Source organism: Oncorhynchus gorbuscha, linkage group LG25, assembly GCF_021184085.1.
Source record: "Oncorhynchus gorbuscha isolate QuinsamMale2020 ecotype Even-year linkage group LG25, OgorEven_v1.0, whole genome shotgun sequence".
NCBI classification, from domain to species: Eukaryota; Metazoa; Chordata; class Actinopteri; order Salmoniformes; family Salmonidae; genus Oncorhynchus; species Oncorhynchus gorbuscha.
The window spans coordinates 49,582,705-49,598,406 of NC_060197.1; the positions used below are offsets into that span (position 1 = coordinate 49,582,705).

A 15,702-nucleotide genomic window follows, 5' to 3' on the forward strand; every position below is an offset into this window, starting at 1 on the left:
ACTGTGACATTAACACTACATCATCACTGTGACATCATCACTATGACATCATCACTATAACACCATAACTATGACATTAACACTACATCATCACTATGACATTAACACTACATCATCACCATGATATTAACACTACATCATCACTATAACATTAACACTACATCATCACTATGACATTACCACTACATCATCACTATGACATTAACACTACATCATCACTATAACATCATCACTATAACATTAACACCACATCATCACTGTGACATTAACACTACATCATCACTATGACATCATCACTATGACATTAACACTACATCATCACTATGACATTAACACTATAACATTAACACTACATCATCACTATAACATCACTATGACATTAACAGTATAACATTAACACTACATCATCACTATGACATTAACAGTATAACATTAACACTACATCATCACTATAACATCACTATGACATTAACACTACATCATCACTATGACATTAACACTACATCATCACTATGACATTACCACTACATCATCACTATGACATTAACACTACATCATCACTATAACATCATCACTATGACATCACCACTACATCATCACTATGACATTACCACTACATCATCACTATGACATTAACACTACATCATCACTATAACATTAACACTACATCATCACTATGACATTACCACTACATCATCACTATGACATTAACACTACATCAGCACTATAACATTAACACTACATCATCACTATAACATCATCACTATAACATTAACACTACATCACCACTGTGACATTAACACTACATCACATGACATCATCACTGTGACATTAACACTACATCATCACTATGACATCATCACTGTGACATTAACACTACATCATCACTATAACATCATCACTATAACATTAACATTACATCATCACTATGACATTAACACTACATCATCACTATAACATCATCACTATAACATTAACATTACATCATCACTATGACATTAACACTACATCATCATTATAACATTAACACTACATCATCACTATAACATCATCACTATAACATTAACACTACATCATCACTATAACATCATCACTATAACATTAACATTACATCATCACTATGACATTAACACTACATCATCACTATAACATTAACACTACATCATCACTATAACATCACTATGACATTAACACTACAGCATCACGATGACATTAACACTACATCACCACTGTGACATTAACACTACAGCATCACTATGACATTAACACTACATCATCACTATAACATTAACACTACATCACCACTGTGACATTAACACTACATCATCACTATTACATTAACACTACATCATCACTATAACATTAACACTACATCATCACTATGACATTAACACTACATCATCACTGTGACATCATCACTGTGACATTAACACTACATCATCACTGTGACATCATCACTGTGACATCATCACTATGACATCATCACTGTGACATCATCACTATGACATCATCACTGTGACATCATCACTGTGACATCATCACTGTGACATTAACACTACATCATCACTGTGACATCATCACTATGACATTAACACTACATCATCACTGTGACATTAACACTACATCATCACTGTGACATCATCACTGTGACATCATCACTATGATATTATTGCTACATCATCACTGTTACATCATCACTATGACATTTCCACTATAACATCATCACTATGACATTTCCACTATGACGTAATCACTACATCATCACTATGACATTTCCACTATGACATCATCACTACATCATCACTATGACATCATCACCAATTTGTAAGTCGCTCTGGATAAGAGCGTCTGCTAAATGACTTAAATGTAAATGTAAATGTAATCACTATAACATCATCACTACATTATCGTTATGCCATTTTTCACACCACATAATCGCTATGACATCATCACTATGACATTATCACTATGATATTTATCACTCCTTTCTCCCTCAATCCCTCTGCTCTCCTTTCCCCCTCAATCCTTCTGCTCTCCTTTCTCCCTCAATCCCTCTGCTCTCCTTTCTCCATCAATCCCTCTGCTCTCCTTTCTCCCTCAAGCCCTCTGCTCTCCTTTCTCCCTCAATCCCTCTGCTCTCCTTTCTCCCTCAATCCCTCTGCTCTCCTTTGACCCTTAATCCCTCTGCTCTCCTTTCTCCCTCAATCCCTCTGCTCTCCTTTCTCCCTCAATCCCTCTGCTCTCCTTTCTCCCTCAATCCCTCTGCTCTCCTTTGACCCTCAATCACTCTGCTCTCCTTTCTCCCTCAATCCCTCTGCTCTCCTTTCTCCCTCAATCCCTCTGCTCTCCTTTCTCCCTCAATCCCTCTGCTCTCCTTTCTCCCTCAATCCCTCTGCTCTCCTTTCTCCCTCAATCCCTCTGCTCTCTATTGACCCTTAATCTCTCTGCTCTCCTTTCTCCCTCAATCCCTCTGCTCTCCTTTCTCCCTCAATCCCTCTGCTCTCCTTTCTCCCTCAATCCCTCTGCTCTCCATTGACCCTTAATCCCTCTGCTCTCCTTTCTCCCTCCATCCCTCTCTTTAGGCTTGGTCTCTCTTTCCTCTATGTTCTGAGCTGTCAGCTGTAGATGTCACTGAGCTAGTGGACATAGCTCTGTGAGGAGGAAGTGATGTCATACCTTCAATGATGTGTTTCCTAGACAACCCTCTCTCCGTCTCCGCCCTTCAAAGGAAGTAAGAGGAAGTTATGGCTTAGTGTTCAGGTAGACCTTATTGTCCAAACCTTATTGTCCAGACCTTACCCAAACAATTTGAGCATCTACTTTTAAAAATCCACCTTTCCAGAAACAAGCCTCTCACCGTTGCTGCTTGCTATAGACCACCCTCTGCCCCCAGCTGTGCACTGGACACCATATGTGAACAGATTGCCCCCCATTTGTCTTCAGAGCTTGTGCTGCTAGGTGACCTAAAGTGGGAAACCCCGGCCATCCGATAACTCCAATCCAAAATGATATCTAGAATCGGCTTCCTATTTCGCAACAAAGCATCCTTCACTCCTGCTGTCAAACATACCCTCGTTAAAACTGACCATCCTACCAATCCTCGACTTTGGCGATGTCATTACAAAATTGCCTCCAACATTCTACTCAACAAATTGGATGCAGTCTATCACAGTGCCATCCATTTTGTCACCAAAGCCCCATATACTACCCACCACTGCAATCTGTACGCTCTCGTTGGCTGGCCCTCGCTTCACTCTCATCGCCAAACCCACTGGCTCCAGGTCATCTATGAGTCTTTTCTAGGTAAAGCCCGCCTTATCTCAGCTCACTGGTCACCATAGCAGCACACACTCGTAGCACGCGCTCCAGCAGGTATATCTCACTGGTCACCCCAAAGCCAATTCCTCCTATGGCTGCCTTTCCTTCCAGTTCTCTGCTGCCAATGACTGGAATGAACTGCAATAATCACTGAAGCTGGAGACTCATATTTCCCTCACTAGCTTTAAGCACCAGCTGTCAGAGCAGCTCACAGATCACTGCACCTGTACAAAGCCAACCTGTAAACAGCCCACCCAACTACCGCATCCCCATACTGTATTTATTTATTTATCTTGCTCCTTTGCACCCCAGTATCCCTACTTGCACATTCATCTTCTGCACATTGTGGAGGATGAATCAGAATTAGTTGGGTAACATAGATAAGTAAGGTGTTTTATTTACATAATATGCTTATGAGAGATACTTGTCATTAGAATGTCTCCCTTTGTACTATACTGTTGTCAGTTGCCCTTTTCCCTTCTCAGCTCGGGCTCAGTCACTTGGGGCCCAGAGAGGGGTGAGGTCAGGCTTGTCTTTTACACGTCTCTGGTAATATGCAGAATATCAGAAAGGGAGAGGTCAGAATGGAACATTGTCTTCATACGTGAATTTATCTGTTAAACCAGGTGAAGGGATGGTGTGATTAAGGGGGAACCAATTATCTCTTGGCTTCACAATGTCTGTGCACAAGTCACTCCCCTCAGTGAGCTTGTCCAGGAGTGGGGAGAAGAGGGGGTTTACTTGAGATGGGTGTACATAGAGTTGACAATTGAGTTATGCCTTGGATGAGGTAATGTTTTGGTATTATGAAGTACAAGGAACGAGATTAGAACCTCGTCTTAGAGACCAAACTGAACAATAATTTATAGCTAATGCTATCTGGCTATGGGATACTCCTCTCTCAAGTAAAAGGCTTAGAGACCAAACTGAACAATAATTTATAGCTAATGCTATCTGGCTATGGGATACTCCTCTCTCAAGTAAAAGGCTTAGAGAGCAAACTGAATGATAATTTATAGCTAAAGCTATCTGGCTATGGGATACTCATCTCTCAAGTAAAAGGCTTAGAGAGCAAACTGAACAATAATTTATAGCTAATGCTAATGCTATCTGGCTATGGGATACTCATCTCTCAAGTAAAAGGCTTAGAGAGCAAACTGAATGATAATCTATAGCTAATGCTAATGCTATCTGGCTATGGGATACTCCTCTCTCAAGTAAAAGGCCCTTTGTGAAGTTTTCCTAAGATCTGTAGTTTTCCTAGATCCGTCATGTTAGTTGAGAGGGGTGTATCTTTACTATGAAAGATCTCAGTTGCCATTATGTTGACACTCAACTTTTCATTAGAGATGGTGAATTGTTGAGAGTCAAATGCTATTACAAAAGCTTAATTATTATTAAAGGTGAAGTTTAACTATAACCCTGACTGGTGTGTGGTTTGTAACTCTCCCCATTTGGTGAAGTTTAACTATAACCCTGACTGGTGTGTGGTTTGTAACTCTCCCCATTTGTTGAAGTTTAACTATAACCCTGACTGGTGTGTGGTTTGTAACTCTCCCCATTTGGTGAAGTTTAACTATAACCCTGACTGGTGTGTGGTTTGTAACTCTCCCCATTTGGTAATACAGTGTTTAATTGTTATATTGTAATTACTTCGCCACCATGTCCTATTTATTGCCTTATTTACATTTACATTTAAGTCATTTAGCAGACGCTCTTATCCAGAGCGACTTACAAATTGGTGCATTCACCTTATGACATCCAGTGGAACAGTCACTTTACAATAGTGCATCTAAAACTTAAGGGGGGGGGGGGTGAGAGGGATTACTTATCCTATCCTAGGTATTCCTTAAAGAGGTGGGGTTTCAGGTGTCTCCGGAAGGTGGTGATTGACTCCGCTGTCCTGGCGTCGTGAGGGAGTTTGTTCCACCATTGGGGGGCCAGGGCAGCGAACAGTTTTGACTGGGCTGAGCCTTATCTTACCTCAAATGCACTCACTGTATATAGACTGTAAGTCGCTTTGGATAAAAGCGTCTGCTAAATGGCATATATTATTATTATTATATATTATATATATTAGACTTGTTGTTTCCTTTTGTTCTACTTTGTTATTGACTGTATGTTTTGTTTATTCCACGTGTAACTCTGTGTTGTTGTTTACTCCATGTGTAACTCTGTGTTGTTGTATCTGTTAAACTGCTTTGCTTTATCTTGGCCAGGTCTCAGTTGTAAATGAGAACTTGTTCTCAACTAGCCTACCTGGTTAAATAAAGGTGTTCTCAACTAGCCTACCTGGTTAAATAAAGGTGTTCTCAACTAGCCTACCTGGTTAAATAAAGGTGTTCTCAACTAGCCTACCTGGTTAAATAAAGGTGTTCTCAACTAGCCTACCTGGTTAAATAAAGGTGTTCTCAACTAGCCTACCTGGTTAAATAAAGGTGAAATAAATAAATAAACATTGTCCTCTTTTGGACATTCTGTCAGTTTAAGGGGATAGTTTTGGAATGAAGCCCTTTATCTTCTTCCCCAGAGTCAGATGAGCTCGTGGATACTTGGCTCTCGATGCTGCTTGCTGTTCCATTGCTTCATTGTTTCGGAAAACTACATTAAAAAAACACTCTTATCCAGAGCGACGTAATGTGCATACATTTTTGTTATGGTCCCCCGTGGGAATTGAACCCACAACCCTGGCATTGCAAGTGCTCTACCAACTGAGCCACATGGAACAACCTCAAACTTCCTTCATACTGGACACAGAGACATACAAATGGTATCCACTGGTTCATCTGACTCTGGGGAAGTAGATAAAGGGCTTCATTGCCAAAATCCTGAAGTATCCCTTTAAGGTTAAAAGACATTTCCAATAGAAACAAAATAACTGATTTAAGAGACAGAGTCAAACTATTAAACACTTGCTTTCAGAGACACACAACAGAGTCAAGCTATTAAACTACTGCTTTTAGAGACACTTACTGTCCTCCCCAGTAGATCTTAGTGGTCACCACATAACTAGACCTCCTGATGGATACAGAGAGAAAGAGAGGGGGAGAGAGAGGGAGGAGGAGGAGAGGGAGGAAAGAGAGAGGGAGGATAGAGAGAGAGGTGGGAGAGGGGGAAGAGGGGGAGAGAGAGAGAAAGGCGTGAGGGAGAGAGGGGAAGAGAAAGAGAAAGGAAGAAAGAGAGGAGAAGAGAAAGAGAAAGGAAGAGAGAGAGAAGTTAGAGAGAGGGTAGAGAGAGTGGAGAAAGAGGGGAGAGGGGGAGAAGAGGGATGGATGATTAATAGAGGAAGGGGATGAGATGGTTGGAGGAGAGGGGGAGAAGAAAGGTATTAGATGGAGCGAAGGAGGAGAGGGGGAGAAGTAAAGTATTAGATGGAGTTGGAGGAGAGGGGGAGAAGTAAGGTATTAGATGGAGTTGGAGGAGAGGGGGAGAAGTAAGGTATTAGATGGAGCGAAGGAGGAGAGGGGGAGAAGTAAGGTATTAGATGGAGTTGGAGGAGAGGGGGAGAAGTAAGGTATTAGATGGAGCGAAGGAGGAGAGGGGGAGAAGTAAGGTATTAGATGGAGTTGGAGGAGAGGGGGAGAAGTAAGGTATTAGATGGAGCGAAGGAGGAGAGGGGGAGAAGTAAGGTATTAGATGGAGCGAAGGAGGAGAGGGGGAGAAGTAAGGTATTAGATGGAGCGAAGGAGGAGAAGTAAGGTATTAGATGGAGCGAAGGAGGAGAGGGGGAGAAGTAAGGTATTAGATGGAGCGAAAGAGGAGAGGGGAGAAGTAAGGTATTAGATGGAGCGAAGGTGGAGAGGGGGAGAAGTAAGGTATTAGATGGAGTTGGAGGAGAGGGGGAGAAGTAAGGTATTAGATGGAGCGAAAGAGGAGAGGGGAGAAGTAAGGTATTAGATGGAGCGAAAGTGGAGAGGGGGAGAAGTAAGGTATTAGATGGAGCAAAAGAGGAGAGGGGGAGAAGAAAGGTATTAGATGGAGTTGGAGGTGGAGAGGGGGAGAAGAAAGGTATTAGATGGAGCAAAAGAGGAGAGGGGGAGAAGTAAGGTATTAGATGGAGTTGGAGGAGAGGGGGAGAAGTAAGGTATTAGATGGAGCGAAGGAGGAGAGGGGAGAAGTAAGGTATTAGATGGAGTTGGAGGAGAGGGGGAGAAGTAAGGTATTAGATGGAGCGAAGGTGGAGAGGGGGAGAAGTAAGGTATTAGATGGAGCGAAGGTGGAGAGGGGGAGAAGTAAGGTATTAGATGGAGCGAAGGTGGAGAGGGGGAGAAGTAAGGTATTAGATGGAGCGAAGGTGGAGAGGGGGAGAAGTAAGGTATTAGATGGAGCGAAGGTGGAGAGGGGGAGAAGTAAGTTATTAGAAGGAGCGAAGGAGGAGAGGGGGAGAAGTAAGTTATTAGAAGGAGCGAAGGAGGAGAGGGGGAAGAAAGGTATTAGATGGAGCGAAGGAGGAGAGGGGGAGAAGTAAGGTATTAGATGGAGTTGGAGGAGAGGGGGAGAAGTAAGGTATTAGATGGAGCGAAGGAGGAGAGGGGGATAGACATTATTTCAGTATTATTGCTGAGTTGTCACCATCAGTGACTGAGACGGATGGAGAGAATGAGTGAAAGAGTGTAAGAGGATGGGCCTCACCTCCATTCCTTCTTCTTTAGGATTTTACCCAAAGTCGTCTCAGCCCTGAGCGAGAGAGACACACACACAAATCACTACATTTAGCCATCTATGAATGATTTGCTTGCCTACTGGGTGGAGAAGGAGAGAGAGAGTAGCGTACCTTCCTGAAGCGTAAACCTCTGCTGTGTCAAACAGGTTCACTCCATTGTCATAGGCTATGGTCATCAGGCTCTCTGCCATCTACACACACACACACACACACACACACACACACACACACACACACACACACACACACACACACACACACACACACACACACACACACACACACACACACACACACACACACACACACACACACACACACACACACACACACACACACACACACAGAATGAATGAATGAAAACACACACATACAGTGGGTATAGAGTCACCACCCCTTTTCAAAATGTTCACCTTTTGTTGCCTTACAGACCCACAATGTCCAAGTGAAAAAATAAATTAAAACAACAATTAAAAATAAAACAATACCCAGGGTGTCACTCCCTCTCCGGCCTCGAGGTCCTCAGGCTGCTGACTACCCCGCACACCTGTCACCATCGTCTCGCGCACCTGCGCCTCATGACACCCCTGGACTCTATCACCTCCTTGATTATCTCCCCTATATCTGTCATTCCCCTTGTCAAGTCCTGGCCTTTTTTGGTCAGGGCGTGAGTTGGGGTGGGCATTCTATGTTTGGTTCTTTGTGTTAGATTTCTATGTGTTTTCCAAATCAGAGGCAGCTGTCAATCGTTGTCTCTGATTGAGAACCATACTTAGGCAGCCTGTTTTCCCACTATGGGTTGTGGGTAGTTGTTTTGTGTTTTGTGTGTTTTCCCACTATAGGTTGTGGGTAGTTGTTTTGTGTTTTGTGTGTTTTCCCACTATGGGTTGTGGGTAGTTGTTTTGTGTTTTGTGTGTTTTCCCACTATGGGTTGTGGGTAGTTGTTTTGTGTTTTGTGTGTTTTCCCACTATGGGTTGTGGGTAGTTGTTTTGTGTTTTGTGTGTTTTCCCACTATGGGTTGTGGGTAGTTGTTTTGTGTGTTTTCCCACTATGGGTTGTGGGTAGTTGTTTTGTGTGTTTTCCCACTATGGGTTGTGGGTAGTTGTTTTGTGTGTTTTCCCACTATGGGTTGTGGGTAGTTGTTTTGTGTTTTGTGTGTTTTCCCACTATGGGTTGTGGGTAGTTGTTTTGTGTTTTGTGTGTTTTCCCACTATGGGTTGTGGGTAGTTGTTTTGTGTGTTTTCCCACTATGGGTTGTGGGTAGTTGTTTTGTGTGTTTTCCCACTGGGTTGTGGGTTGTGGGTTTTCCCACTATGGGTTGTTTTGTGTTTTGTGTGTTTTCCCACTATGGGTTGTGGGTAGTTGTTTTGTGTGTTTTCCCACTATGGGTTGTGGGTAGTTGTTTTGTGTTTTGTGTGTTTTCCCACTATGGGTTGTGGGTAGTTGTTTTGTGTTTTGTGTGTTTTCCCACTATGGGTTGTGGGTAGTTGTTTTGTGTTTTGTGTGTTTTGCCACTATGGGTTGTGGGTAGTTGTTTTGTGTTTTGTGTGTTTTCCCACTATGGGTTGTGGGTAGTTGTTTTGTGTGTTTTCCCACTATGGGTTGTGGGTAGTTGTTTTGTGTGTTTTCCCACTATGGGTTGTGGGTAGTTGTTTTGTGTGTTTTCCCACTATGGGTTGTGGGTAGTTGTTTTGTGTGTTTTCCCACTATGGGTTGTGGGTAGTTGTTTTGTGTTTTGTGTGTTTTCCCACTATGGGTTGTGGGTAGTTGTTTTTTGTGTGTTTTCCCACTATGGGTTGTGGGTAGTTGTTTTGTGTTTTGTGTGTTTTGCACCTTGTTCATTTGTCGTGTTGTTTTTTGTTCAAGTATTTAGTGAGTATTGGTATTTATTAAAAGTATTATGAATACTTACCACGCTGCACCTTGGTCCTCTTCTCCTTCTCCCCATCGTTACAGAACTCTCTTCTCCCCATCTATGGGTTGTTAGTTGTTTTGTGTTTTGTGTGTTTTCCCAGAACTATCTTCTCCCCATCGTTACAGAACTATCTTCTCCCCATCGTTACAGAACTTCTCTTCTCCCCATCGTTACAGAACTATCTTCTCCCCATCGTTACAGAACTATCTTCTCCCCATCGTTACAGAACTATCTTCTCCCCATCGTTACAGAACTATCTTCTCCCCATCGTTACAGAACTATCTTCTCCCCATCGTTACAGAACTATCTTCTCCCCATCGTTACAGAACTATCTTCTCCCCATCGTTACAGAACTATCTTCTCCCCATCGTTACAGAACTATCTTCTCCCCATCGTTACAGAACTATCTTCTCCCCATCGTTACAGAACTATCTTCTTCCCAATCGTTACACCCCTTGGTTCTTTCCTCAGGTGTTACTGACTGTTTTCATGTCAGTGCGTTGTTTGTGTTTCGTGTTCATTATTTCTTTTATTTATTAAAACACTCACTCCCTGAACTTGCTTCCCAACTCTCAGCGCACTCATTACACCTTGGATAAGTAAACATCCCCACTTTTAAAATTGCAATTGCAAACTTGCTGAGGTATAACCAACCACCATCCAGATCCCAATCAAGCTAATTGGCTTTCATCTGTGATCAATTGTAGTGGCTTTGATTAGTCCAGAATAAAAGTGGCTGTTCATAGAGGACTCCAATTCAAAGCAAAGGATCCACGGAAAGGTACTTTCAAAAGATCTAAACTCAGAAAAAAAGTCCCTTTTTCAGGATACTGAGATACTCAGAGATAATTTTACTTTTTCATGACCTTGTCTCAAAGATAATTCGTAATAATCCAAATAACACAGATCTTCATTGTAAAGGGTTTAGACACTGTTTTCCGTGCTTGTTCAATGAACCATAAACAATTAATGAACATGCACCTGTGGAACGGTCGTTAAGACACTAACAGCTTACAGACGGTAGGCAATTAAGGTCACAGTTATGAAAACTTAGGACACTAAAGAGGCCTTTCTGACTCTGAAAAACACCAACAGACTCCCAGGGTCCCTGCTCATCTGTGTGAATGTGCCTGAGGCATGAGGACTTGCAGATGTGGCCAGGGCAATAAATTGCAATGTCCGTACTATGAGACGCCTAAGATAGCACTACAGGGAGACAGGACGGACAGTTGATTGTCCTCGCAGTGGCAGACAACGTGTAACAACACCTGCACAGGATCGGTACATCCGAACATCACACCTGCCGGACAGGTACAGGATGGCAACAGCTGCCCGAATTACACCAGGAACACACAATCCCTCCATCAGTGCTTGTTGTCATTGCAAGCAATCACAACACTGTGTGTTACAGGGAACACATCCTCCTCCCTCATGTGGTACCCTTCCTGCAGGCTCATTCTGACATGACCCTCCAGCATGACAATGCCACCAGCCATACTGCTCGTTCTGTGCGTGATTTCCTGCAAGACAGGAATGTCAGTGTTCTGCCATGGTCAGCGAAGAGCTCGGATCTCAATCCTATTAAGCACGTCTGGGACCTGTTGGATCGGAGGGTGAGAGCTAGGGCCATTCTCCCCATAAATGTCCTGGAACTTGCAGTTGCCTTGGTGGAAGAGTGGAGTAACATCTCACAGCAAGAACTGACAAATCTGGTGCAGTCCATGATGAGGAGATGCACTGCAGTACTTAATGCAGCTGGTGGCCACACCAGATACTGACTGTTACTTTTGATTTTGACCCCCCCTTGGTTCAGGAACACATTATTCCATTTCTGTTAGTCACATGTCTGTGGAACTTGTTCAGTTTGTCTCAGTTGTTGAATCTTGTCATGTTCATACAAATATTTACACATTGTTTTGCTGTGATTATAAGATAAAATTGTGGAAAGGGACAAGTGAAAGTGAAATTAAACTATTTCAAAGGCTTTGTCTATCCCTCGGAGCAGAGTTAAGACAATTATTAAGGAGTGGAAGGCACCACCCAGACAAGGAACAGGACGTCCCTCCAAACTGGATGACAGGGAGGAGACTGATCAGAGAGGCTGCCAAGCAGCCAATGGTGAACTTGAAGGAGCTTCAGGCCTTTATGGCAAAGACTGGTCAATGTGTGCATGTGACCACAATATCACAAACACTCCACAAATCTGGCCTCTCTGCGAGGGTGGCAAGAAAAAAAACACTCCACAAAAAAAAGCACATTGTAGATTCTGAAGTCAAGTGGCAAAAGGTGCTGTGGTCAGAAGAGTGTAAAGAACACCATGCCTACAGTAAAGAACACCATGTCTACTGTAAAGAACACCATGTCTACTGTAAAGAACACCACGTCTACAGTAAAGAACACCACGTCTACAGTAAAGAACACCACGTCTACAGTAAAGAACACCATGACTACAGTAAAGAACACCACGTCTACAATAAAGAACACCACGTCTACAGTAAAGAACACCACGTCTACAGTAAAGAACACCACGTCTACAGTAAAGAACACCTCACCTATGGTAAAGAACACCATGACTACAGTAAAGAACACCACGTCTACAGTAAAGAACACCATGTCTACAGTAAAGAACACCACGTCTACAGTAAAGAACACCACGTCTACAGTAAAGAACACCACGTCTACAGTAAAGAACACCACGTCTACAGTAAAGAACACCTCACCTATGGTAAAGAACACCATGACTACAGTAAAGAACACCACGTCTACAGTAAAGAACACCATGTCTACAGTAAAGAACACCACGTCTACAGTAAAGAACACCACGTCTACAGTAAAGAACACCACGTCTACAGTAAAGAACACCATGACTACAGTAAAGAACACCACGTCTACAGTAAAGAACACCACGTCTACAGTAAAGAACACCACGTCTACAGTAAAGAACACCACGTCTACAGTAAAGAACACCTCACCTATGGTAAAGAACACCATGTCTACTGTAAAGCACACCATGTCTACAGTAAAGAACACCATGTCTACTGTAAAGAACACCATGTCTACAGTAAAGAACACCATGTCTACAGTAAAGAACACCATGTCTACAGTAAAGAACACCATGTCTACAGTAAAGAACACCACGTCTACAGTAAAGAACACCATGTCTACTGTAAAGAACACCATGTCTACAGTAAATAACACCATAACTACAGTAAAGAACACCACGTCTACAGTAAAGAACACCATGTCTACAGTAAAGAACAGTAAAGAACCCCATGTCTACATTAAAGAACACCACGTCTACAGTAAAGAACACCATGTCTACAGTAAAGAACACCACGTCTACAGTAAAGAACACCATGTCTACTGTAAAGAACACCATGACAACAGTAAAGAACACCATGTCTACAGTAAAGAACACCACGCCTACAGTAAAGAACACCATGTCTACAGTAAAGAACACCATGTCTACAGTAAAGAACACCATGTCTACAGTAAAGAACACCACGTCTACAGTAAAGAACACCATGTCTACTGTAAAGAACACCATGTCTACAGTAAATAACACCATAACTACAGTAAAGAACACCACGTCTACAGTAAAGAACACCATGTCTACAGTAAAGAACACCACGTCTACAGTAAAGAACACCACGTCTACAGTAAAGAACAGTAAAGAACCCCATGTCTACATTAAAGAACACCACGTCTACAGTAAAGAACACCATGTCTACAGTAAAGAACACCACGTCTACAGTAAAGAACACCATGTCTACAGTAAAGAACACCATGTCTACAGTAAAGAACACCACGTCTACAGTAAAGAACACCATGTCTACAGTAAAGAACACCACGTCTACAGTAAAGAACACCATGTCTACTGTAAAGAACACCATGACAACAGTAAAGAACACCATGTCTACAGTAAAGAACACCACGCCTACAGTAAAGAACACCATGTCTACTGTAAAGAACAGTAAAGAACCCCATGTCTACATTAAAGAACACCACGTCTACAGTAAAGAACACCATGACTACAGTAAAGAACACCATGTCTACTGTAAAGAACACCATGTCTACAGTAAAGAACACCATGTCTACAGTAAAGAACACCATGCCTACAGTAAAGAACACCATGTCTACAGTAAAGATCACCATGTCTACAGTAAAGAACACCATGCCTACAGTAAAGAACACCATGTCTACTGTAAAGAACACCATGTCTACAGTAAAGAACACCATGCCTACTGTAAAGCACTCCATGTCTACAATAAAGAACATCATGCCTACAGTAAAGAACACCATTTCTACTGTAAAGCACACCATGTCTACTGTAAAGCACACCATGTCTACAGTAAAGAACACCATGTCTACAGTAAAGAACACCATGTCTACAGTAAAGAACACCACGTCTACAGTAAAGAACACCACGTCTACAGTAAAGAACACCATGTCTACAGTAAAGAACACCACGTCTACAGTAAAGAACACCATGTCTACAGTAAAGAACACCACGTCTACAGTAAAGAACACCACGTCTACAGTAAAGAACACCACGTCTACAGTAAAGAACACCACGTCTACTGTAAAGCACACCATGTCTACAGTAAAGAACACCATGTCTACAGTAAAGAACACCATGTCTACAGTAAAGAACACCATGTCTACTGTAAAGAACACCATGACAACAGTAAAGAACATCACGTCTACAGTAAATAACACCACGTCTACAGTAAAGAACATCACGTCTACAGTAAATAACACCACGTCTACAGTAAAGAACACCATGTCTACTGTAAAGCATACCATGTCTACAGTAAAGAACACCATGTCTACAGTAAAGAACCCCATGTCTACAGTAAAGAACACCATGTCTACAGTAAATAACACCATAACTACAGTAAAGCACATCAAGTCTACTGTAAAGAACACCATGACAACAGTAAAGAACACCACGTCTACAGTAAAGAACACCTCACCTATGGTAAAGAACACCATGTCTACTGTAAAGCACACCATGTCTACAGTAAAGAACACCATGTCTACTGTAAAGCATACCATGTCTACAGTAAAGAACACCATGTCTACTGTAAAGATCACCTCACCTACAGTAAAGAACACCACGCCTACAGTAAAGAACAGTAAAGAACCCCATGTCTACATTAAAGAACACCACGTCTACAGTAAAGAACACCACGTCTACAGTAAAGAACACCACGTCTACAGTAAAGAACACCATGTCTACAGTAAAGAACACCACGTCTACAGTAAAGAACACCATGTCTACAGTAAAGAACACCACGTCTACAGTAAAGAACACCATGTCTACAGTAAAGAACACCACGCCTACAGTAAAGAACACCATGTCTACTGTAAAGAACACCATGACAACAGTAAAGAACACCATGTCTACAGTAAAGAACACCACGCCTACAGTAAAGAACACCATGTCTACTGTAAAGAACACCATGACAACAGTAAAGAACACCATGTCTACTGTAAAGAACACCATGTCTACTGTAAAGAACACCATGACAACAGTAAAGAACACCATGCCTACTGTAAAGAACACCATGACAACAGTAAAGAACACCATGTCTACTGTAAAGAACACCATGACAACAGTAAAGAACACCATGTCTACTGTAAAGAACAGTAAAGAACCCCATGTCTACATTAAAGAACACCACGTACAGTAAAGAACACCATGTCTACAGTAAAGAACACCATGCCTACAGTAAAGAACACCATGTCTACAGTAAAGAACACCATGTCAACAGTAAAGAACACCATGCCTACAGTAAAGAA

At 42.1% G+C, this 15,702-nt stretch overlaps 1 protein-coding gene across 1 annotated transcript in view; it reads right to left on the reverse strand.

Moving 5' to 3' along the window:
- LOC124013889 (voltage-gated potassium channel subunit beta-2-like) overlaps window positions 1-15,702 on the reverse strand; it is a 116,927-nt gene that overhangs the window by 58,497 nt on the left and 42,728 nt on the right. Inside the window, exons 4-7 of the mRNA XM_046328440.1 lie at window positions 8,093-8,172; window positions 7,951-7,995; window positions 6,292-6,336; window positions 2,677-2,720 (exon numbers count right to left, since the gene is read on the reverse strand). Of these exons, the coding sequence (XP_046184396.1) occupies window positions 2,677-2,720; window positions 6,292-6,336; window positions 7,951-7,995; window positions 8,093-8,172 (214 nt within the window). The remainder of the gene's footprint in view (window positions 1-2,676; window positions 2,721-6,291; window positions 6,337-7,950; window positions 7,996-8,092; window positions 8,173-15,702) is intronic.